The 24,857-nt window shown below is 37.3% G+C and overlaps 1 protein-coding gene across 3 annotated transcripts in view; it reads left to right on the top strand.

The window, feature by feature from the left end:
* The window catches only part of Dlc1 (DLC1 Rho GTPase activating protein), a 445,416-nt gene that overhangs the window by 104,974 nt on the left and 315,585 nt on the right, over positions 1 to 24,857 (top strand). For 2 of the 3 annotated variants that reach the window (XM_045131177.1, XM_004657101.2), the window contains exons 3-4: positions 2,746 to 2,895; positions 13,921 to 14,064. In XM_045131177.1, the coding sequence (XP_044987112.1) occupies positions 2,746 to 2,895; positions 13,921 to 14,064 (294 nt within the window). The remainder of the gene's footprint in view (positions 1 to 2,745; positions 2,896 to 13,920; positions 14,065 to 24,857) is intronic. The other variant, XM_045131701.1, reaches the window with a different exon arrangement.

Here is a 24,857-nt window from a genome sequence, read left to right as displayed (position 1 = left end):
GGAGAAGAAAAAGAAGGAGGAGGAGGAAGAGAAGAAGGAGAAGAAAAAGAAGGAGAGGAGCAGGAGGAGGAGGAGGAGAAGGAGAAGAAAAAGGAGATGGAGGAGAAGAAGGAGAAGAAAATGAAGGAGGAGGAGGATGAGATGGGGAAGGAGGAGGAGAAGGAGAAGAAAAAAAAGGAGGAGGAGAAGGCAACGATGATGTCAACCTGGCCAAAATCTGCAGATACACTGCCATATATTACAGCATGAACTATTCCCTGGAGATATATCTGGAATGTTATTAAAATTTGAGCTTCAAAATAAGGACAATGATATTTATGCAAAGCATCAGATTGGTATTCACTCTGTTTTGAGAGGTTTCATGGATGTGTAACATATCAAACTCTTGACATTTCAGACTGAATATAATGAATAGTAAATCAGGAAGTACTCATGGAGGAACAGGAACAGAAACAAGCCTATTACACTAGAAGAATATCAGAGAGCAAGACTGTTTGGTTTTATCCTTCTGGCAGGTCATCGAAATAATTTGATGCTCAGCCAATGGATATAAAAATATTTTTAGAGCACAATCTCAGCATCCAGTTAATTCAAAGACAAATTGTTTCTGAGACTACTGCTGATCTGTCTGGGATGGCTAGAAGATGTGCTGATTCCAACATTAACAAAATAGGTGGAGAAACATCAAGGTATATATTTCCTAAATCTTTAGTGGTATTATTTCCTGGCTGCAACCGATTTCATTATTATTCCTGAAGGTGTGTTGTATGTGCAGTGTATAACTTGATTCCATTTCTGCTGGGTAGAAAACCTTGGTTTTGTCCATGAGGGTTCTATAACTGAGAAATGAATGCAGCCATACAAAGCCCTATGTGCAAAGAACCTCATCTTGCCAAACATAACTTTGGCTCAGGAGAGAGGGAAATGATAGAAGCAAATACACTGGAAGTCATTAAGGGACTTACTGACTCTTCTATAAGATTTTTTCCATTTTCTGAAGTATATGTAAGAAGATTAGATGCAGTAATTTCTAATGTTTTCAGGACCTTACTTTTGGTTATAAGAAGGGTTTTAATCATAAGTAACACCCCTTTGAATGTGACCAGGTTCACGGAGGGACATATAATACAGAGGTTAAGATCTCTTTGTTTGCAAACATAGATACTTTAAGTATAATAAAACTTGGTGACAATAAAAATTCATGGTTTTCTGACAAAGCTCATTAAATATTCCAGAAAATAGGGAGAATTGGATTAAATAAAAATCAAAGTAATGTCACGGGTTTCTGAAGGAACTGGCACCTGTTAAAAAAAAAAAAAAAAAAAAAAGCTCAAAGCTAACCTGCCTTGGTGAAAACAAAAGTGGCTCTTTTAATTCTTAATAATCTGTTAAATAAGGTACAAGTTCTAACTTGAAGAACATCTAATATTTTTACCTTTAAAATTGATTCTTTAGCCAATTGTATATAATAAATCAATCACGTGACATCTGAACATTAAGACTGTGTCAGAAGTAGTCTTCTCAGACTGCTTAAAGTCTCAAAACCCCTATAGAATGAGATAAATCCACCATGCTTCCCTAGTTCCTATTTGGGGGAATGCCTCCTAATGGAAGCTGGAGAATTTGAATGATTAAAATAAATGCCCCCAAACAAGATAAAAGGTAAGATTCAGGCAGTTATCACTTTCATTCCATGACTAATACCAGGGCAAAGTCCCAACCTGCCACCCTTGTGTGGACAAATTCCATCATGACATGTTTTCTCCTGAGGTTAGCCACTGGCAGTCATTTTAAAGCTGATTCTGACCAAATACATATCTCAGACACATGGGAAGCTTGCTACCTGAGTCAAAAATAATGCTTTACCTTGAAATGACTAGCCCTAAATCCATTGCATTTCTCAGCAGATATTTTCCCTCTAAAAAGTTCTACCTGTGTTTAGATGGTCTTTCTTTTCTTCATCAAGTGTCCTACAAATCCCTGACTGGAATTTGGAAGATTTCTGGTACTGATTTGATCACACCACACAAAAATACTAAAGTCATGCCCAAGTAACTTTCAAAGATCAATGAGGAACTTTTTTTTTTAATCCTATAGCCTAAAGAACTTCCAAAAGTCTATGTCTATATCCTAGAATATTTAGAACAAGAAACCCAGGTTACTTCCAAAAACTCATATTGTTGGAAAGGTTTATGTAAAAAGAAGTATGAGGAAGGAAAGGCAGCTTGACAAAGGCAAAATAAGGAAACAGGAGGTAAGTGGTCACTGCAAGGAGAGCCACCCAGCACACATACTGAAAACCGGCCTCACTTATTTCTTTTCAAATTATTTCACTAAATTCAGAACCATTCTGATAAAACATTTTCTCTCATACACATTAAGCATCTAGCTACAAACAATTATTAGAAGCTTATAAATAATAGATTTGTACTCTTAAAAACTACAACTCATATATAACTTTTCCCAAGAATAATTAATTAGAAAATCAGAACTGTGTATCAATTCTCCTGATTGTTATGCTGTTTTTCCATATGCTTAATATTCATGTCAAATGTATCATTGGCACTAGATCCTGATCTTTCCCGTGAAGAGCCCATTGATGACCTAGACTAGACCTTCCTTCCCCTTAAGTGAAAGACTGCCTATTACCCAATGTCCTTTTTGTCACAGTGAAGAACAGGGACCTTTTTATTTTTCCCAAGAAACGGCCTTTCAGAGTCAGTAACAACATGTTCTGTTCCTCAGGAAACAAGAGAAGATCGAGATAGGGCACGGCTGGACTCCATGGTGCTATTAATTATGAAACTGGACCAACTGGACCAAGACATTGAGAATGCCCTCAGCACCGGCTCCTCTCCATCCAGCACACCAACAAACCTGAGGCGGCATGTGCCTGTGAGCTTCTCATCTTCTAATTCTTTGCTTAGGAGAATGCTGTTTCTCTTTATTTTTTTTTTTTTTCCAGTATTGGGAGTTAAACCTAGGGCCTGGTACATGCTAAGCAAGCAATCTTCTGAACTATATCCCCAGTCTTCTTTTTACTTTTTGTTTTGAGATAGGGTTATTACTTATTTATCCAAGCTATTCTTGAACTCACTATGTAGCCCGATCTGGTCATTAACCTGTTCTCCTCCTGCCTCAGTCTCCCTAGTAGCTAGGATTACAGCTTGGCACCTCAAAGGCCACATAAAATGGGATCTTGTTACCTCACACAATCACTTTTTTTGTTGTTTGTTTGTTTGTTTTGCTTTTGTTTTCTAGCCCAGGCTGACCTGGAATTCACTATGTAGTCTCAGGGTGGCCTTGAACTCATAGCAATCCTCCTACCTCTGCCTCCCAAGTGCTGGGATTAAAGGCATGTGCCACCACGTGCAGCTTAGTGAAACATTTTTAATATCTCCTAATATATGAAATAGAGTCCCATAAAGATCATTCAAATATGTCTAAGCTTCAAACAGAGAGTTCATAAAGAGATTTATGACATGAAAGAAAATATTTGACATTAAACAGGAAGCAAAATAGCCTGGAGAAATTATGCTTCATGGGGATGAGATCCCACTCTCTTTGCATTTGTTTCTCTGTTTAACAGTCCTCAGTGATGAGATTAAATCATATTAGTAAATCATACTTAGTGAGTTATTTCCAGTAACAAGTTATGTCTAGTTATATTCAGAACATAAATTCATGTTCTGTGAATATTGGATTAAAAAAATGTTGAGAGAGCCTGGAGAGATGGTTTAGCAGTTAAGATGCTTGCCTGCACAGCCCAGGGACCCATGTTCAACAGCCCAGATCCCACATAAGCCACACATACAAGGTTATGTATGTGTAAGGTTGCAGATGTGAATAAGGTGGTGAATGCATCTGGAGTTCAATTGCAGTGGCTGCAGGATCTGGTGTGAAAATTCTCTCTTTTTGTCTCTCTCATAATTTTTTTTTAATATTGAGGAAGTATTTGCTGCATGGATGAACAGATGACTGGATGCATGGCTGCTTTTGAACTAACTCAGAATATTAATAGAAATTATTTAGATTAAACTAACTTAATAATTCTGAAATATAATGAAGAGCACAAAAGTGAGAATTTTATCCCACTATTCATTTATTTTATATAAAAAACACTCCAATGAGATTCCAACATTCTACATGAAATTTGAAAGAAAACAATTCTAGGATTGACTCCACATTTTACATAATTATGATAGTTTCATATTAAATGTCTCAGTTTCCATAGATCTAGTAAGTACAGTGTTGCAGTCCGGTTCACATTGCTGGTAGAAATCACCCAACCAAGAGTAGCTTCTGGGAAAAAGAGATTTATTTTGGCTTACAGGCTCGAGGGGAAGCTTCACAATGGCAGGGGAAAACAATGGCATGAGCAGAAGGTGGACATCACCCCCTGGCCAACGTAAGATGGACCACAGCAACAGTAGGGTGTGCCAAACACTGGCATGGGGAAACTGCTATAAAGCCCATTAGCACGCCCCCAACAATATACTCCCTCCAGGAGGCATTAATTCCCAAATATCCATCAGCTGGGGAGCTAGCATTCACAACACCTAAGTTTATGGGGGACACCTGAATCAAACCACCACATTCTGCCCCTGGCCCCCATAAACTGATATCCATACATGATGTAAATACAATGCTTTCAGTCTGACTTTAAAAATCCCATAGTTTTTATCAATTCCAATGATGTTCATACATCCCCATAGTTCAAGATCTTTTAACTGAGCCATAATATCAAAAAACACATAATGACACAGAATAAATATTCACACTGCAGTAGATGGCATTGGGCACAGCAAAGAAACATTCAACCAATACAAGATTTAAAACAACCAGGGCAAACATTTGTGGCTTCAAGTCCAACAACTCTAGCCAGTGACAAATCTTCAAGTCTGATAATTCTAACCAGCAACAAGTTTCTGGCATTCCAATTCCGCCCCTCCAGCTAGGCTACTCACAGTCCTGGAAAACTTCATCAGGGCCGGCAGCTCCTTGGCAGCCATCTCATGGTCCTGGCATCTCCACTGGGTCTCCACTGCAAGCCACGGTTCATCCTCATGGCCCCATGGGGTCTCTATGCAGGCAACCAGCAAACCCACTTCACACTGCCCATGGCCATTTCCAAAACACAAGACCATGTTGAAAACTCAATGACCCTCTTTCCAGAATTTCTTATACTCCACAATACCAGGTAGGGTGCCAGTTTGTTAATCCAGGGGGGAATAAAGCAGATTTTGAAGAACAGGACACTCCTTGAGCACTCAGGCCCCTTCAAAAGAATCTACATTCTTCCTGTTGCCCCAGCACAAGTCAGCTAGCCCAGTTTCAAAGGTTGTAATCTCTCAGTTGCAGCTGAATGGGCAACAATTTACCCAAAGATTTTTCTTTCTGTGCCATATCCCTCTGCTCACACCAGTTCATTTCTACGCAAAGCAACCCTGCACAACTTTTCAGGACATGGGCACAAAAGCAAGCTTCTCACCCAGACTGCTAGCCCAGTCCAAGCAAAGCTCTTTATCACCCTCATAAGCCAAACCTCACAGTCCATAGTTCTTATTGCATTCAGGTCTTGCAGCTCAGACCAGAATAGTCCATCAAGCTATACTTACAGCACTGCAAGGCATCTCTTAGGCCAAAGTTTCAAATCCTCCCACATTCCTCTTGAAAATCAGCTCCAAAAGGCCAAAGCCACACAGTCGGGTGTCTAGCAGCAACCCCACTCCCAGTACCACTTTACTGTTGCAGTCCGGTTCGCATTGCTGGTAGAAATCACCCAACCAAGAGTAGCTTCTGGGAAAAAGAGATTTATTTTGGCTTACAGGCTCGAGGGGAAGCTTCATGATGGCAGGGGAAAACAATGGCATGAGCAGAGGGTGGACATCACCCCCTGGCCAACATAAAATGGACCACAGCAACAGTAGGGTGTGCCAAACACTGGCATGAAGCCCATAAGCCCTCCCCCAACAATACACTCCTTCTAGGAGGCTTTAATTCCCAAATATCCATCAGCTGGGGAGCTAGCATTCACAACACCTAAGTTTATGGGGGACACCTGAATCAAACCACCACATACAGTCCTAAAGTTTACCTACTATGAAGCCATGCCCCTTTTCAATCCATCAATGATTTGCATTATGTACTGGTTAACATATTGCATTTAAATGACATCAGAAAGGTAGAAACTCACATATATAAGTTTGAAACAGAAATATTTCATGTCCAGTGCTTTGTTTGTAATAGTTCTATTGATTTTGAAATAACTAAGATTGAAATAAGAGCTAATTAAAATTTGCATACAGTTATAAGTGCTATATACATGTAAACAAGTTCATCTTTCTTCATAATATTTTCAGATAAGTAAAAAACAGGGAAAAGTTAGCAACTACATGTTCCAGAGCTGAACTCCAAATAAATACAGCCAATCTTAATCCATAGTTATATTATTTATTTTTTAAATATTTTTATTGACAACTTCCATAATTATAAACAATATCCCTCCCTCCTCTCACTTTCCCCTTTGAAAGTTTTATTATTTAACCCAACTATAATGAGAAACTGACAGTTCAAGAAAAAATATATAATACTAATAAATAATGCACATAAATATGAAAGTAAATGCTTCAACATTGAAGGCTGATAGAATTAAATTTTCACTTTTGTAGCCTGGAAAATTTTTTCTTATCCTTCAAGATTCATGCAATATTTCTCTATAATCAGTATACCTAAATATTCTCCCAGAACAAAAGAAATCCTTCTTTCTCTAGTACTGCCTTAGTTATTCATATATAATTTAGTTTTGGCAAACAGAACCAGAAGCCAAATGGAAGAAATGCAGTCAAAATAATTTTTTAAGTACTCAGAGGGAGAGATATTTGCATTTTCTTGCATATAAAGAAGGATATAGAAGCTTTATCTAGACACTTTCTCAAATACCTTTAAAGCCAACAATAACCTTATTTTTCATCAGGGAGCTACTACTCAGAACTGGTTTACTGTTTCTATAGACATGGGGTACACCATCTTATTTAAAATGTTCTATTGTGAGTTGTTGATCTCGTCTGTCTTTTAAATCTCTTTTTTCCTTCTATATTCAACTTTTCTCAATCACCAAGTATTTAGAAAAAGCACAGCAAAAACTTCTATTATATGTAACAGCACATTATTGACCCCACCTCAAAAAGCAAGAATCCCTTGTCTGATAGACAGGGTTCTTTTGTAAACAGGAAAGATAAACCACAAACACAGCTAATTTACATGATGATTTGATCATATGCATCTACATTGTCTGTCTCCACTTAAATTTTAAGCCAAACTTTAGTAGCACATGCATGAATTATTACCACAACTGTTGCCCCCATAAACAGACATCTATTTCTCAGCTCTCCAATGAACATAGTTGGAGTTGAGCAAAATAAGTCAGAGAAAACATTACGAACATTGGTGGCTGTAAATATGTTAGGATCCCAGTTTTATAGCTATCTGGGACCATAAGAAAGTCCTTTAATTTCCCAACTGTATGTTATATAAAAAGAGAAGGAGGAGGAGGAGGAGGGAGGAAGGGGAAGAAGGAAACTGATGTGTCTTATTGGAAGGAATAAATAAAAACAACATACACAAGATGATTTAACCTGCTGTAGTTCAGGTTTGCTTGGTGATTGTTGATTCTCTTCCTTTTCCATCTTCATTCATCAGGTACTAGGCTAAAGATGAACAACACGTTCACATCCCTCTGCCCACTAAAATCCTTTATTATCTTTATTTTTCTAGGTAACCTTTGGTCTTTCTTTTTGTTTCTTGGTATTTAAAGCTAGTTTTACATTTTGTTGACTCAAAAGTTTCTCTCAAGGGCATTTTCCATTCATTTGGAAAATTATGCCATGGAGTAGGAGGATTATAATGGCATGATTATAATCTGGATCATCCACCAAAGAGCACTGCCCCAGATTCAGAGAGACCATCTCTACCCCACCTTCCCCTTCCAGCATGAATTTAAAGATTAGCAAGAACAAGACACTCAGTGAAACAGTGATTCTCCCTTCCTACCACAGCTTATGAATATCTTGGAGAAAATCCCAGGAAGAGTTCTACATAAAGAGTGTAACTGGGAAGAGAAACTGGAATACTTAAGAATGACTTTAAATGAAGCAAATATGAAAATGTTTTAAATAAATCTTCCTGACACGTTGGCTATACTTTGTTTGATTTAACAAACTGCAGGATTTGGGTTTCTCCTTTTTAGTACAAAAACTTGACTCTGTCAAAGCACCCACCAAATGCCAGTCTCTGAAGACTGATGATAGACAGTTTTATAGAAAGTATGACAGACAGAAGATAGAGGTGGAGTCAAGGAAGAAGACAACAGAATTCAATGAGCATTAAGCTTTAAGTGTGTTGCCCCTTTTGTCCTTTTGACAGTCTTAAAATGAGAAGCCTGAGATTCAAGTAGGATATGTGATCATTTAGGAACACAAAAATGGGGACATGGCTCAGGGAAATTTGAGGAATAGGGGGCAGAAAGATTGTTAGATCCACAAGTTGGGACATTATGCACAGAGACATTGCCTGTTCCCCATAGCTGATGGCTATCCCCACAATGTATGACCCACAATCCCCAGCAAGAAGGGAACCTTTCAGAAGAGGGAAGACAGGGAGGAGGCTAACGATGGTACCAACATGACTGTATATACACTGAGTATGTACATAACTAATAAATAAAAAATATTGTCATAAAAAGTGGGGAGTGGGAACCAATTTACCAAAGGTCGCACAGTAGTGAGATTCACCTCCATATGTGTCCAAAGTGCCCATACTTAATACAATACATTATAAATCTTCACATGATATAAACTTTTCATTAACAAGTATGCTTTCATGAACCAGAAATCCCCTGTCTGAAAGCCAGTCATTTCTCATCAATAGCAAGGCATTTTGACTTTGAGTTACTAATTGTGTTTTTGAATTAATATTGATCATCTTGAGCTATTTCATCCACATGATACAAAGCTTAAGCAACACATAGAAAAAGGTACATAAGTGTTTCTTAAGGAGAATATAGGCTAGAACCATTTCACTGCCATGGGTGGCCCTTTGGCACTGTTTTACGTGTTTTTCACTCTTCCTCTCTGCCAAGGTGGCTATTCAAAGTGTTTACTCAGATCCCACACTCCTAATCATCCTTGCATGTGTTGCTTAACAAACACCCTGGGCTTTTTCACTTAGTAAAGGGACACCTTGGACAGACTTCCCAGCATCATACTGGTGATGTAGGTAACTTCACTTTCTTTCTTCCTAGGTCAATCAATGATATGTTGTTCCTGATATCTGATACAAATTGTGTTGTTTTGAGACATGGTCTCCCTCTAGCCCATGATGTCCTTGAACTCAGAACATAGCACAGCTAACCTCAAACTCACAGAAATTATTTCGTTATGATTATAGGCATGAGCCACCATGCCTGATGCCTAATGTTAATGTTAAAGTCTATTCTCTTACTCCTGTTCCTTGCCATCTCTTCAGTGGGCTCCACCAGTTATTCATTCCCTCCTAGATTCAAATCTCAGTGCTCCTTTCACATTAGTGTCCATTGTTTTTTTTTTACTTTAGCATATGCATATATGCTGCATTTCTCTGCTGTGCACATATATATGTATGCTACATTTCTCTGGTACCTACCTATTGAAGAAATGAACCCTTCCTTTGCTCAAGACAGCTATGTCACTATATAGAGAAAAAAAAGATGTTTTCAAGAAGGCACATTACTGACTGGGTATGGTGGCACATGACTTTAATCCCAGCATTTGGGAGGCACAGATTTGAGGATCACTGTGAGTTCAAGGCCACCCTGAGACTACATAATGAATTCTAGGTCAGCCTGGACTACAGTGAGACCCTACCTCAAAAAAAAAAAAAAAGGAAAAGAAAAGAAATAAAGGGCTAGAAAGTTTTCCTAGTGGTTAAGGTGCTTGCCTGCAAAGCCAAAGGACCTAGGTTCAATTCCTCGGGACCCACGTAAGCCAGATGCTCAAGGTGGTGCATACATTTGGAGTTTGTTTGTAGTGGCTGGAGGCCCTGGTGTGCCATTCTCTATTTCTCTCTCTCTCTCTCTTTCTTTCTCTCAAATCAATAAATAAATGAAAATTAAACTAAAAAGTATAAATTTTAAAAATATTCTGAAAAAGAAAGCACATTACCATATTACTATTTTTTACTTCATTTCAGACAAAACCAAAAACACATTTTTATCTTTTGTCAAATATTACCCTATTTCACTCCTTTTATGATCCAATCATTTTTTCCACTTCACCTAGTTATTCTTCCTTGAATGAATATGAATTCCATTAACATTAATATGCTACTTATCCTTTAGTTTTCTACCACCCATCTCTGAACCAACATACCCAGGAGTAGCTTCATCATCCTCAGTTGAACATTGAACACTATTGTGCATGTTGATGTTCCCCACTGTTGGGATTTCTGATTATTCTTTTCAGGTATTTTCTCTCCTCATAAATAGTGTCCTGTATACTTTGATAGCTTATTGTTCCAAGTTTTCTCCTTAAATCTTACATCCAGCTTCCTGACTCAGTTCTTCCTACTGTCTCACTTTGAATATTCTTCTTGGAAATTACCTGACTTCCATTACCTTTCTCATAATGACAATTACTGGTGTGACCTTCTTTTGTGATTTGAAGACCTAAAGAAGCATAAGTCTCCCACTATTATGTGCCACAATTTAACGGTGTATAGACTTCTTTTATAGCACACCCATACTGGATGCCCTTACCACAATAAGAACACCTCTGAAGTGTGTATATTCCTATCACCTGGCATGGTGGAAGGCCAGAGTAGCAGTGATAACTAGAGCCTGGTAGGACTATGGGACATCAGATGAGTTGTGAAAGCAAAGGTGGGTAACAAGGAAATGATTAGGTGACAGTGAAATGGTAATTCAGATATTGTCCACCGCTTAATTTGGGTATGAAAGCAGTAGACTGCTGAGGAGAGAGTTCCTATGTTATTTCTCACAATAAAGAGTGAAAAGAAGGGATGAAGAGATGGCTTACACATTAAGGTACTTACCTGTGTAGCCTAAGGACCCAGGTTCAATTCTTCAGACTCCACATAAGCCAGACACACATGGTAGCACATGCATCTGGAGTTCATTTGAAGTAGCTAGAGGCCCGAATGTGCCCATTCCCTCTCTCTCTGTCTCTCTCACAAATAAATGAACAAAAGTAAAGTCCTTTAAACATATTTTTAAATTGAAAAGAAAAGAAAGCCCGGCGTAGTGATACATGCCTTTAATCCCAGCACTCAGGAGGCAGAGGTAGGAGGATCGCCATGAGTTCGAGGCTACCCTGAGACTACATAGTGAATTCCAGGTCAGCCTGAACTGAGCTACAGTGAAACCCTACCCCCAAAAAACAAAACAAAAAAAAAGAATTAAGATTTCTACTAAGCTGCACATTCCTAGACCTACTGAAATCACATATTTAGTTGAGTTTGAGGCCCTTGGCAAAACAACCTGGTAGTTACTTTATGAGGCTAAACTTTGAGGTCAAGACCTGAGTTTTAATACCAGCTCTGCCATGGGATGTGAGTTTAGTTGAGTGGCTTGCCTTAAGTTTTAGCTTCATTATCTCTCCCATGATGGTAATAATACCTTCTACACTGAGCTGGCAAACACTGAAACAGATATGCTATAAGATATTGTCTATGAAAAGTAAAAAACACAATGATACTTTTAAAAATTTACTATTTCATCTCATAATTATTGCATAGATACAAATATACAAGATTATCCTTTTAATTGCCTAAACAAATCATGAATAAGAAGGCAAAATAAGTGCAAAAGATCCCTGTTACACAAAAATGGTTAAATATAAGTGGCTAGTAAGTTAGTTCTCTGCTACTTATGACAATGTATTTGATATCTATAAATTACCTGGTCATTGTCAATATCCATTTAATGTTAATTTAGTTTGAAATGTAAAAGACCCATGTTTTATTTTGTACTCATATTTTACTCTTCCATGAAAAAAATGTAAAATAGATAGCCTTACTCGAAAGTCATTACAAGCATAAGAAATATGGTTACAATTACTTATTTCACACACACACACACACACACACACACACACACACACACACACACCATCTCTTAAGGGAGGCAGTATCAGTGCCCATATTCAATTAACATTCCACCTGTGGAAAATTAATTTTAATACTATTGATGATTTATAATTTAATAATAAAAATTATGTATACATTGTAGAAGAGAGAAATGATTTTAGTATTTGAAAGTATACTTGTCCTTTCAGGAAACAATATTTAATAATCAAATGTGCTAGCAACTGAAGATATGCTAGTGAACAAGACAGGAAATTCCTAATCACATGGTGTATACTTTCTAACATAGAGAAACTGATGGAGATTATAAGAAGAGAGGAATGGATATGTGTATGAGTCAGTAAGGTCAAAAAATCACTAGACTAAAGTCAAATGTATAGAAAAGGTCATGGGATTTTAACATAAAGAATTATGCTATAAATGTTGGAAAAAGGAAATTACTTTGGCTTAAAATGTCAACTGGTGCTTCAGGGTGAAAGAGAGAATTGTCTAGGCTATAGAAAGGAGGCTGATATATCAGAAAATTTGAAAACCAACCAATAAGACCAAAGTATACAAATTAACAAGAGAATAATAAATTATATGATTCATTACTTTGGGAGTGAGGAAGCTATTTGAGCATATACATCCTGGTAATACCAAGATGTATGAAGACTAAACAGGGGACATAAAATTCATCATCTTCTCAGGTTAAAAATAAGGATGTCATGTACCTTTACTCCTACTCTCTGCCACCTCCCATTCTGATAGTTCCTCTGTGCATTCAGGTCACCTACAACACAAAGGACTTTAGATAAATGAAATACATAGCCTTTTCCAAGGTTTCCAGGAGATTGCATCTCTCACCATAGACACTTTGAGTTTATAATGAATAGGGGTTATTAAGATATAGTGATGTCAGCTGGGCGTGGTGGCGCACACCTTTAATCCTAGCACTCGGGAGGCAGAGGTAGGAGGATCGCCGTGAGTTCGAGGCCACCCTGAGACTCCATAGTGAATTCCAGGTCAGCCTGGGCTAGAGTGAGACCCTACCTTGAAAAACCAAAAAAAAAAAAAAAAAAACAATAAAAGATAGAGTGATGTCAATGATATTTCTAGTAATTACTAACAATAAATGAAAACTGTTGTATTCCAATTACATGCACTTTGCATATACCTTTCTTAATTGTTATGAAATTTTGTAAGTACCTATGCTATTAATAGACCTATATTCAAATGAGGGAATTAAATCACACACACAGAAAATCGTGATTCCTTCCACAGGTAGTGTTTCTTTTGTTACATAGGCAGACACTTGAAATACTGATCCTAGACCAAAGAAGGTATGACAGTGAATATCTAATGGGAGCAGAAAAAAGTGAGGCGAGGACAAGTGAGAATGGTCTTTTCATTTGGTATGCATGAGAGAGAAAGTCTGAGAGGCTCTTGGTCACCTGTGTGATGTTGAGTCACTCAAGTTCTAATTTGCATAATATTGAAAAGGTGTCTGTAGGATTCTACTAACTCTTCCTACAGTGCCCCAGCTAGTGCCACCATTGGTCCTTCCAACTCACTTTAAGGAGCTAAAATTGGCAAAGCATTATTTACAGACCATCAGAAGAATACAACAGTTATTACTTGATAACGCATGATTGTGAATGATGTATAAGTATGAGCAAATCTGTATTGTGTCAGTGTGTATTGTCTGAAAGAGGGGGTGTACAGAAAGCTGCTGATGGAAGGGAAATAGGAGTGTTGAGGACTCATACCAATGCCTCTGTTTTTGTTTTTGTTTTTTTAAAGGATCTGGAATCAGAACCTGAGAATGGAACAGATACTATTTCCGTGAATCAGACACAAACGAATTTGTCTTCCAACGCTGAGCCACCTACTGGTCTGCCATCTTTCACCCCATCCACCAATTCTGGAACCAAACCCAAGGCTACAGTAAGTTGTAAATAGTCACAGACAGTGTCAACATGTCAGTGCGGGTGATCATGTGGCACAAGTTGATATTCCATCTAATTAGCATCGAAGAGCTCCTCTTGGAGGCTTAGCTGTCTAGGCTTGAGAGTATTTACTTAAGTGCCACCTTAAAAGCATGTTGTGGCCGGGCGTGGTGTCACACGCCTTTAATCCCAGCACTCTGGAGGCAGAGGTAGAAGGATCAACATGAGTTTGAGGCCACCCTGAGACTACATAGTGAATTCCAGGTCAGCCTGGGGTAGAGCGAGACCACCACCTCAAAAAAATACGCCGTTAGTTGTTTTGAAAATAATTATATAAGGCCAGATGCACACAGCAGTGCATGCATGTGGGGTTCATTTGCAGTGGCAAAAGACCCTGGCACACCCATTCTCACTCTCTCTCTATCTTTCTCTCTCCCTTTCTCTGTCTCAGATAAATAAATATTAAAAAAAAATAATTACATAAGTAATTCACTAAACAGGACATAGACCCAGAATTATGCAAAAATATAGTCATTAAATGTTGTTCTTGTATGCTCAGAACTAAAGAACCAAGAGTGTAAAATCTGGGTAAGGCTTTTCCTGAACTGCTATTCCAATCATACAAGATACAAGTTGGAAAATCTATCTGAGCTTCAATGAAAGATTGGAAAGATATGTTTGATATGTGGTCTGATGATATCTATGAAATGAGACAGGACTAGAGATATATAAAATCACTCACATCGTATTTTTCTTTTGAATGTTCAGTGACGTATGAACATATGAAGTACATATGAAGTTCATAGTAAAACTTTTGGTACAGAATAAGTACTGAATAACCATAAGCTATTTGTCATTTTGATCATTAGTAAGAGTCTTTCTAATGCCATCTAAACAACTGAAAGGAGAGTCACCAAATGGAATAATATAGCACAGCAAATTGTGAATCAAAGACATTTTCCTTTAAGTAAAAAGTGAGCCATGATGAGAAAATAGCACTTGACTCTAAAAGGTAACATTTTTGGAGGAAGTAATTACTACTTCAAATATCTAAAGTCCAAGCAGTTCCAAAATAACCTTTCCTAGTTTAGTGAAAAACATAGTGCCGTATTATTTTTTCAAATGCTCATGTTAGCTTAACAGAGAGAAATGAGCTTGGTTGCTTATTTTCCTGTCTTCAAAATAATGGCATTTCTAAAATAGAACTGGAAGAAGAGTGTGATGGTAGATCCACTGTGATTTCAATAAGAAGAAATACATTGTTCAAATAGCAGATATGCCAAGCTTTTGTGTTCACATAGAAATTAAGTTATTATTAATATCTAGAGCATTTTTCATATGTCTGTTGAATACCTATTATATACATTCACTATGCTAGATGAAAAAGAATCTGACAGATGTAGAACTTTGTCTCTGTCTTTAAATAATTTAAATTCTAGCAAAGGGAAGTAGGCATTTGAACAGGAATAAAATGACATGCCAAATGCACTTTGTTAAAACTTTTTAAATGTTGACAATAAAAGTTCAGAAAGGCACTGCATAATGCTATTTGAGGGCACAATGAAAAATAGGGTCACTAATAATGCAGGTTATAGGAAGACTATATATAATGAAATGTTCATCTTAGTTATAATGGATGGAAAAGATTAAAATGCAAAACTAATCTCTGAAACCCAAGGACCTCATTATGACATTCTGATGAAGGAAAGAAAAAAAGATCATACACCCATACGCGCGCACGCACACACACACACACACACACACAAACATACAAACATACAAACACACTTGAAGATTTGTAGAGTCATTAAGGATTGTATTTTTATGACAGTGGGGAACAGATGAAGGACTTACTTTTAAAAGATTTCTTTGCTTTCATTTATTTATGACACCTATTACTATAGTGCAGAGAATGCCTTCTGTCTCTGATGTTTGTTTATTGTTCATCTTTTACTTTAGAATAATTACCAATGATAACTTCTAGCTTCCTTGAAATATACATATTTCATGAGCTGGAGAGATTGCTTAGAGGTTAAGGCGTTTGCCTGCAAAGCCAAAGGGCACAGGTTCAGTTCCCCAGGACCCACGAAAGCCAGATACACAAGATAGCACATACGCCTGGAATTTGTTTGTAGTGGCTGAAGGCCCTGACATGCCCATTCTCTATCTGTGCATCTCTTTCTTTCTCTACCTCCCTCCCTCTCTCTCACTCTAATAAATAAAATAAATATTTTTTAAAAGAAATATACATATTTCAGACTATGAACACTTCACAATTCATTATAATGTATACAATTGTGTGTGTAGTTTCTTAGTATTTATACTTTCATGGTTATAGAAGTGGTCAATATAATTGCACTTAGGCATGCATGTATTTTGGTACAGTTTTATGATGAGAAACACAATGCTAGCCCTCATACTGCTTCAATTCACTGGAATATGCTGAAATGGATTATTTGTTTAAATTTCCTTTGAGAAAATAACGCACCTAGAAATACAATGAAGATATATTTAAATTAATTATTGAACAAAATAGTTTTTCACATATTTCAAACCAAATATGTACTAAATTTTTTTGTTAACACTGAGGAAAATGGGAGGCAACTAATACCCAACTGTTTGTATGCAATTTATATGGAAACATAATCATAGCTTCCTAATTGTGCCATAGCTCATGAGGCAAGGAGAATTGAGACTCATTTTGCAATTTACTTGTCTTCCAATGCAGTTTCTACATCAAGACTACATAAAGCTTCCCATGAATACTGACCCATCTCAGAAAGTTAGACAACTGTGCCCACTAACTCTGCTATAATTCATTAAAATCTTCAGCAGACCATGGAAAATATCCCCCCCCCCAAAAAAAAAAGAAAGAAAGAAAGAAACCTCCACTGCCAAAGACAATAACTTTTTTTTTTTTTTTTTTGATTTTTCAAGGTAGGGTCTCACTTTGGTCCAGGCTGACCTGTAATTAACTCTGTACTCTCAGGGTGGCCTTGAACTCATGGTGATCCTCCTACCTCTGCCTCCCGAGTGCTGGGATTAAAGGCGTGCGCCACCACACCCGGTTTTTAAAGACAATAACTTTTAAAAAAATTTCTTAAGGAAAATAGCCAATGAAATTAGAATAGCTTGAAATAAATGGGATTTTTAAAGTTGGGGTCAAGCATTTTGTTTCCTTTTATTATTACTATGGCAATTTTTTTAAGTAAACCCTTTTGTAGTGAAAGAGAGAGAGCATGAAAAAGAGACAGAATTGGTACACCAGGGCCTCCAGCCAACATAATCAAACTCCAGACATTTGTGCCACCTTTTGTACTTGCATGACCTTACACATGGGTCACCCTGTGCTTCTGGCTTACGTGGGATCTGGGGAGTCAAACATGGGTCCTTAGGCTTCGCAGGCAATCACTTTATCCACTAAGCATCTCTCCAGTCCAAGTATGCCCTTTTTGAACTAAAAATTGAAGATGACTCTTGAGCCATAAGTAAATTTTGTGGTTAGAATATTAGAATGAGGAATATTATCAATTTTATAAGAAATTAAAGTTTTCCTCAGAATTTTTAGCTTAGAGAATAAATAAAATGTAACAGTGGTCAGTATGCTTTATAAAAAAGAAAGACAATTCTAGTATTCCATAACACTCTAACTTTGACCATGAACTAAAATTTCAATTTTAATTCAAGGTAGAAATGAAGCTTTATGAACACTTATTTAAACCACCTATAATGAATTTTATTAGTACTATAAATATTGGGAATAGGAATCCAGAGATTCTATACTGCACATGATGTCACATTTACTGAATTCTTACACTTATTTTGGAATTATTTAGGGTTACATTTGATTTGCTGCTGTGAAACCTATTGATAATGGTAACTATGTCACAATTTTGGTATTCTTTTGTGTGTAAGGTTCTGCATGGCTTTGAGTCCATTTTCAAATAGGGCTTCTTTTAAATTTATTCTAGTAAGGTCAGTAAATAATCCTTAGGTTTTCACCACATGAACATGAAACATTCAAATGGATTTATGATATATATTCCACATCGAAACTAAAATATTGAAAGGTATGTTATCCAATGCAAAAATAAACATATTACATACATACATACGTATTACATACATACATATTACATAAAAACATTACATAAAAGACATAGAAGGTCTTATGTTGAGAAGGTCCTTGGTATTTCTCCTACAGCCTATTTAGCTCCTTTGACATGGACTCCTAATCTTTTTTCACAATCAACTCTTGGCATATAGTTTTACCAAAGTTTCTTTAAAGTACTATAAAGCAAAATACTAGTATCACTCTGTCATATGATGTCAGTGGCTTGGGTTGTTCAAGTATGGATTAATATAATGATGCTATCAGAAAGAGTTTAAACCTGGATACCACACATTCAGAGGTTTTTATTTTGGTGAATTTGGGGGTTTCAACACTTTATGCTTTATTGATTTATACTATTAATGTGTTTAAAAAAATAACTTTAAAATTTTAAGTAGTCAATTTGCAAAATCTGCTGAATTTACTGACTGCACTTAAATTCTTACTGTGTGGCTACATAGTTACCAGCAAGGTCAAAATAAGCCTTGATGGACAGAATGAAACTAACTGTGTTCTATATATTCTATTATCCCCTGCTTCTCACAGAGTATAAAATGATATGGTAGAGAGTAATACATCCCTCTCTAGATTCACTTCACATTTTTACTTTAATTTTATTTTTAATTGGCACATGTGCACTTGTTTAGGGGGTACATACTATAATTTGATACATGTAGCAAACATGTAATGATCCAATCGCATAACAACATTTATGTCTCCCTTGTTATTATTATTTAGGTGCATTTATAAACTTAAAATTCTTTTCTGGCTACTTTGAAATTAATTTTACCTTCTAACTCTATTTTACTGCCTAATATCTGACCTTACTCTCCACACTACCCTTTTGATCACTACTAACATCAACTCTACTCACTGCTTCTATGTGGTCAACTGTTTCTTAGCTTCCACAAATAAGTAAAAATATGTCATATTTATTTTCAGTGTCTGGTTTATGTCAGTTAACATACTCTCCTCTGATTTCATTCATGTTGTCACAAATGATAGTTTCATCTTTTTATGGATAAATACTCTACCATTGTGTTCATGTTCCACACTTTTTATTCTTTCATCCATCAATAACATCTATGATGATTCCAGCTCTTGGCTGTTGGTAATAGTGCCAAAATGAATGTGTGTGCATATGTGCCACTTTGATAAGGTGGTCACATTTCCTTTGTATTTATACACAGTAGTGGCAATCCTGAGTCACTTTGCTGCTTTTATTCTCGTCAATGGTATATGAGTTCCCCTTTATGTGTATCATGACCAAGATTTTCAATTGTTGTTGTTTTGTCTTTTTTATTATAATCCATTCTGACTGGTATAAAATGATACCTCATTGGGATTTTGATTTCCATTTTCCTGATGATGAGTGATGTTGAAACTTTTCCATGCACATAGTCATCATTTCTATGTCTTTTGAAAAGTGCCTATTCATATCATTTGCCAATTTTTAAACAAATTGTTTGTTTTTCCTGTTGAATTGAGTTCTTATATAGCTTGGATCTTTAATACCATGGTAGATGGATAGCTAGCAGATGCTTTTTCCCTTCTTCAGGTTGTCTCCTTATCTGTGATTTACTTTGCTACACAGAAACCTCTTGGGTTTGTGTAGCAGACAGTTTCAGGTTCGCTGAGATGATCATCCAGACCAGGCACACTTATGGAGGAAGAGATATTTATTGAAGCTTACAGATCCAGGGGAAGTTCCATAATGGCAGAAAAATCTGGCCTGCTTTCAGAGAACCAAACATAGAGAGAGAAACACAAGCCTCAAAGCCACATAGTACAGCACACTTTAGGAACTCCAGCTAGGCATACTTTGCATATATTTAGACTAAAATCTCAAAACCACCAGCACATCTTACGATCCTCCCAATGACACTGCCTCTAGCCAGGAAGCTGCAGATGCAAACTACAAACTAATAAAACAGTGAATATATTTGGGGCCATCTATTCAAACTGCTACAGTCCACCCTTGACCCCCAATAGATTCATAACCATCACACATTGTAAATTGTACTCACTTTAATTTCAAAGGTCCCCACAGTCTTGACCAATTTAAGACAGTAAGTCCTGTAAAATCAAACAAGTTAAATACTTCCAACATATAAAGGCACAGAGTAAACATTTTCAACTGGTATAATGTATAGCAAGGAGAGACTAAAACATTGTAACTCAACCACCATCAAACTTCTGTATTTCAAGTTCAATACAACCAGAGACTGACAGTCTCTAGATTTTCCAATTCCACTCCTCCAGCTGGGCAGAATAGCCAGGGAACACTTCCATCTTAGGCAAACAGTGCACTCCATGGTAGACCTTGCATAGCCCTGGTATATCCAAAACATCTTCAGGTCTTCATGCAAATTATGGTCCATCTTCCAAAGGCTCTTTCAGCCTATCAGGGCACCAGGCCCTGCCTCATGCCTCATCTCAGCAGTGGCTCCTGGAACCATGTGCACTTTACTACCACTCCTAATATTTTTCATGCTTCTGAAACCAATGCCAGGAGTGCAGGACACAACCATATTCTTAATTCAGGGACAAAATAAATCATAACCTTGAAAAGCAAGTTCCTTCTCCAGTCAACTCTTTCCAAAAGAGTTTGTATTTCTATGATAGTTTTTCCTCAGGCATCCTCTCCATTGTTTTAATGTAAATCGATTGGGCCATTGTCCTTAAGCTTGCTAATGTGTTGACAGTAGTAGCTTCAGTAACCTAAAACCAGTCTCAGTACCTCTAATTTTAACTTGCTGGAGGTTTTCCAATTTAAAATCTTAAATCTCAGTCCAGCATCTTTAGTCAAGCACACCAGTCCATTACAAATTTAACCTTTACCAAACTCTCTGGGCCTGGGCATCAGGACACAGCCAGCCCTTATGCCAGTATCCCAGTTTCAACAAAGTCCTCTTCAGTCTTTCCTTCCCCTTAGAAAGTTCATAAGCCAAGCCTTGAAGTTTAATACTGTCTGCATTTAGCACTTTCAAACTTTCATCAGAATAGTCCATAAAACTTAGCTTACTGCTTCAGAAGGCATCTTAAGCACCAATTCCATATCCATTCCTCCAAAAAATATTTCAAAAGACCAATATCCACATGGTCAGGTTCATCTCAACCCGCTCCTGGTACCAAGTTCTATAGCAGTCAGCCTCAGGTTTGCTGAGATGAACTTCCAAACCAGTCACAGTTATGGAAGAAGGGATATTTATTGAAGCTTAAAGATCCAGGGGAAGTTCCATAATGGCAGAAGAAGCTGGCCTGCTTTTAACAGGACCAAATACAGAGAGAGAAGCACAAGCCTCAAAGCCACACAATACAGCACACTAGAAACTCCAGCTAGGTGCACTTTTCATATCTTTAGATTGAAATTTCATACACACCACCACGCCTTAAGATCCTCTCAGTGACACCACCTTCAGCCAGGTGGGTGCTAATGCAAACTATAAACTAATAAAACATTGAATATATTGGGGGCCATTTATTCAAGCTACCACAGTTTGCTCTAAACTTAATTGTCTAGTTTTGGTTTTGTGGTATTTTCTTTTGGAGTTTTGAGCACACCTGTGGGAGAATATCTTGATTATATTAATTTACATTGGTTTTGTATACCATTAGAGGCAAGAATCTAGTGTCTTTCTTTTGCATATCTAGTTTTCACAGAACTATCCATTGAAGATACAGTATGTATCTCTGATGTATATTCTTGGCCTATTGGTCAAAATCAATTGACTGTAATTATGAACAGATTTTTGATTTTCTAACATATTGCTTTATGTTAGTGTCATGCTGGTTTAACCACTGCAGACTTGCTGTATGTTTTGAAGTCAAATATTGTGATACCTCCAGCTTTGTTCTGTTTATTTAGGAGTGCTTTGTTTACTTAGAGTCTTTTCAGATCCCATATGAATTTTTTAAACTTTTCCATGTGTATGAATATTGTCATTATTGTTTTGATCAGATTGCATTGAATCTGGATTGCTTTAGATAGGGATAAAACATTTTCATAATATAATTCTTCTGATCAGTGAGAATGCTGCATGATCTCTAATTCCTGTCATTGTTCAGTATGGAGATATCCTAGGAAACATTTCCGGTGGGGAGACACAAACACATATCTTCACCCCAGATAGGGCTCAGATGGCAGACCAAAGTACAACTGCACCAATATCAGTTTGGTGAGCACATGAGTTTATTGAGGTTTGTAAAAAAGCAATGGAGAGGACATGGATCTCCCAAAGCAACCACTTTGATGGGGCTTCATGTGTCAAGATTACTCCTTGAATGCTTCTCCTCCAGCTGCAAGGCATTACTTCAGAGCAGGTGGACCCCAGAACAGCACTATAGTGTTTGATGTTTTCCCTCCCCAAAGATGCTTTTCCCTCAGTCTTGGCATGAGGGCTTACTATAGAGCATCAAGACCTCCAAAGAAGCTGCTTCTTTGGAGCTCATTGTTCCTTAATGTTTTGCCCTGTCTCTTCCTGAGGCCATGAGACCTCATGCACTATTGCATACACCTAACACAGGGGCACTTGAGACCTCTGATGACCATCCCCATACCCTGCTCACATGTGTTGTCCCAGTTGCTTTTGCTAATGCTGGCAATAATTCTTTGCAGCTTTCAATATGGAGGAATTTGCCAAATAACAGATCTTTTACTTCTTTAGTAAAACTTAAGTTTGAGTAATTATTTCTGTGTCTCTGTGTGTGGTTGTGGTGAATGAAATTGCTTTGTTGAATTTCTACTTCAGCCAGTTTATTTTTTGGAATTTAAAATGCTTCTGCTTTTCATATGTTGATTTTTGTGTTTTGTACTTTTACTGAATTCATTTATCAGTCCCAGCCATTTTCTCTAGTGTTTTCCACATAAAAGATTATATCTTTTACAAATGGATAATTTGATTCCCTCCTTCCTATCTGGATCCCATTATTACTGTCTCCTGCCTCATCTCTCTGACACAGATTCTCAGTACTATATGAATAAGAGCAATAAAAGTGAAAACAGGTCAGGTTTTCTCTACCTCAGAAGTGTTTGTGTTATGCTTTTCTTAAGGATCCTTATAAATACAGATGCTCATTTAATCATTAATTGTGCCTAAGAAGAAAACTCTAAGACTCCGATAACAAGGAAAAGTGCATACTGTGTTTATAAAATGCATAACTGAAGAAACAAAATCAGTCTATCAATCTACTATGTAAAATAACAACTCATTACCAAAACTGTAATGGAGGTGATTTTAGTTTAGTAGAATTTCACACCCAAGAAGTTCCTTTGGTTACCAGGAGGCCCACAGAATTCTGACAACAATGAAGAGAATTGAAATCACTTGAGCAAATTGGGACAGAACATTACTGAGTGTATCCTAAGCAACCTAAAAGATTTTTGGAATTTACCAGCACGCATTTCAAAATTTACTGCATCCTGGAATGACAGGGGAAGCATCCAATCATGAAGGGGCTGGATCTGTGGGCAGGCAGAAAGACACCCTGCTAAATGATGCTAATTTGTTGCAAGAGAAGTTCAGTACAAATCCTCCTTAAATTTGCTAGAGATAGTCAGTCTCAACAGTATGCCCTAGTCTATGAATCCACTCTTATTTCTGGATGGTTTTTAAAAAAGGAATTCAATGCACAGCCAAACTAATATTTTAGCTGCTTTTACTGATAATTCTAAAAATTTCTTGGGCTACAGAGATGGCTTAGTGGTTAAGCGCTTGCCTGTGAGGCCTAAGGACCCTGGTTCAAGGCTCAATTCCCCAGGATCCAAGTTAGCCAGATGCACAAGGGGGCGCACGTGTCTAGAGTTCGTTTGAAGTGGCTGGAGGCTCTGGCACGCCCATGCTCTCTCTCTCTCTCTCTCTCTCTCTCTCTCTCTCTCTCTCTCTCTCTCTCTCTTTCTCTGTACCAATCTTCTTCTTTCTCTTTCTGTCTGTCACTCTCAAATAAATAAATAAAACTGACAAAAAAAAAACGTTTAAAAAAATAAAAATTTCTTGATCAATCTAGGCTTTTGTTGAAATTTCTCAATGTGAATCTAGCACATATCTGTTCACAGTAAGGTAAAATCAGAATCACTCTTACATACAACCTACATGTTCCTCACTTCTGATAATGTATAAAATTGGCTAAAATTTAAAATGACATTTCATAATGCACTAAGAAATAGAAATTCAAAATTCTCCCATTGTGTAAAGGAGAGAATTACACATGGAATAGTTAAAGAAAGCTGGTGCTTGGGAGATGGCTCTGAGGATAAGAGTATTTGCTGCATAAATATGAGCACCTAAATTTAATTTTCAGCACCCACAGAAAAAGCCAACCATGGCCACACATGGCTGTAATTCCAGGGCTGAAGACGGTGGAGACAGGAGGATCATGTGGGCTCACTGATCAGCCAGTCTAACTAAGAAACAAGCTTCAGGCTCAGTTTAGAGATTCTGTCTCGAGGCTAGAGAGATGGCTCAGTGGTAAAAGGTGCCTGCTTGCCACGCCTGCAGCTCTGGGATCAATTCATTATTCACCCACGTAAATCCAGATGTGCATTCATTTGCAGTCACAAGAGACTCTGTCTCAGGGGGATACTCAGTATCCTCTGGCCTTCACACACATTCCCATGAGTCACCTACATCTACAATTATGTGCATACCCCCACACACATACTACATAAATTACAACACATA

The sequence above is a fragment of the Jaculus jaculus genome, chromosome 1, assembly GCF_020740685.1.
Source record: "Jaculus jaculus isolate mJacJac1 chromosome 1, mJacJac1.mat.Y.cur, whole genome shotgun sequence".
NCBI lineage: Eukaryota > Metazoa > Chordata > Mammalia > Rodentia > Dipodidae > Jaculus > Jaculus jaculus.
Note: the sequence above shows the minus strand (reverse complement) of the source record. Positions and strands in the feature narration are given on the sequence as shown.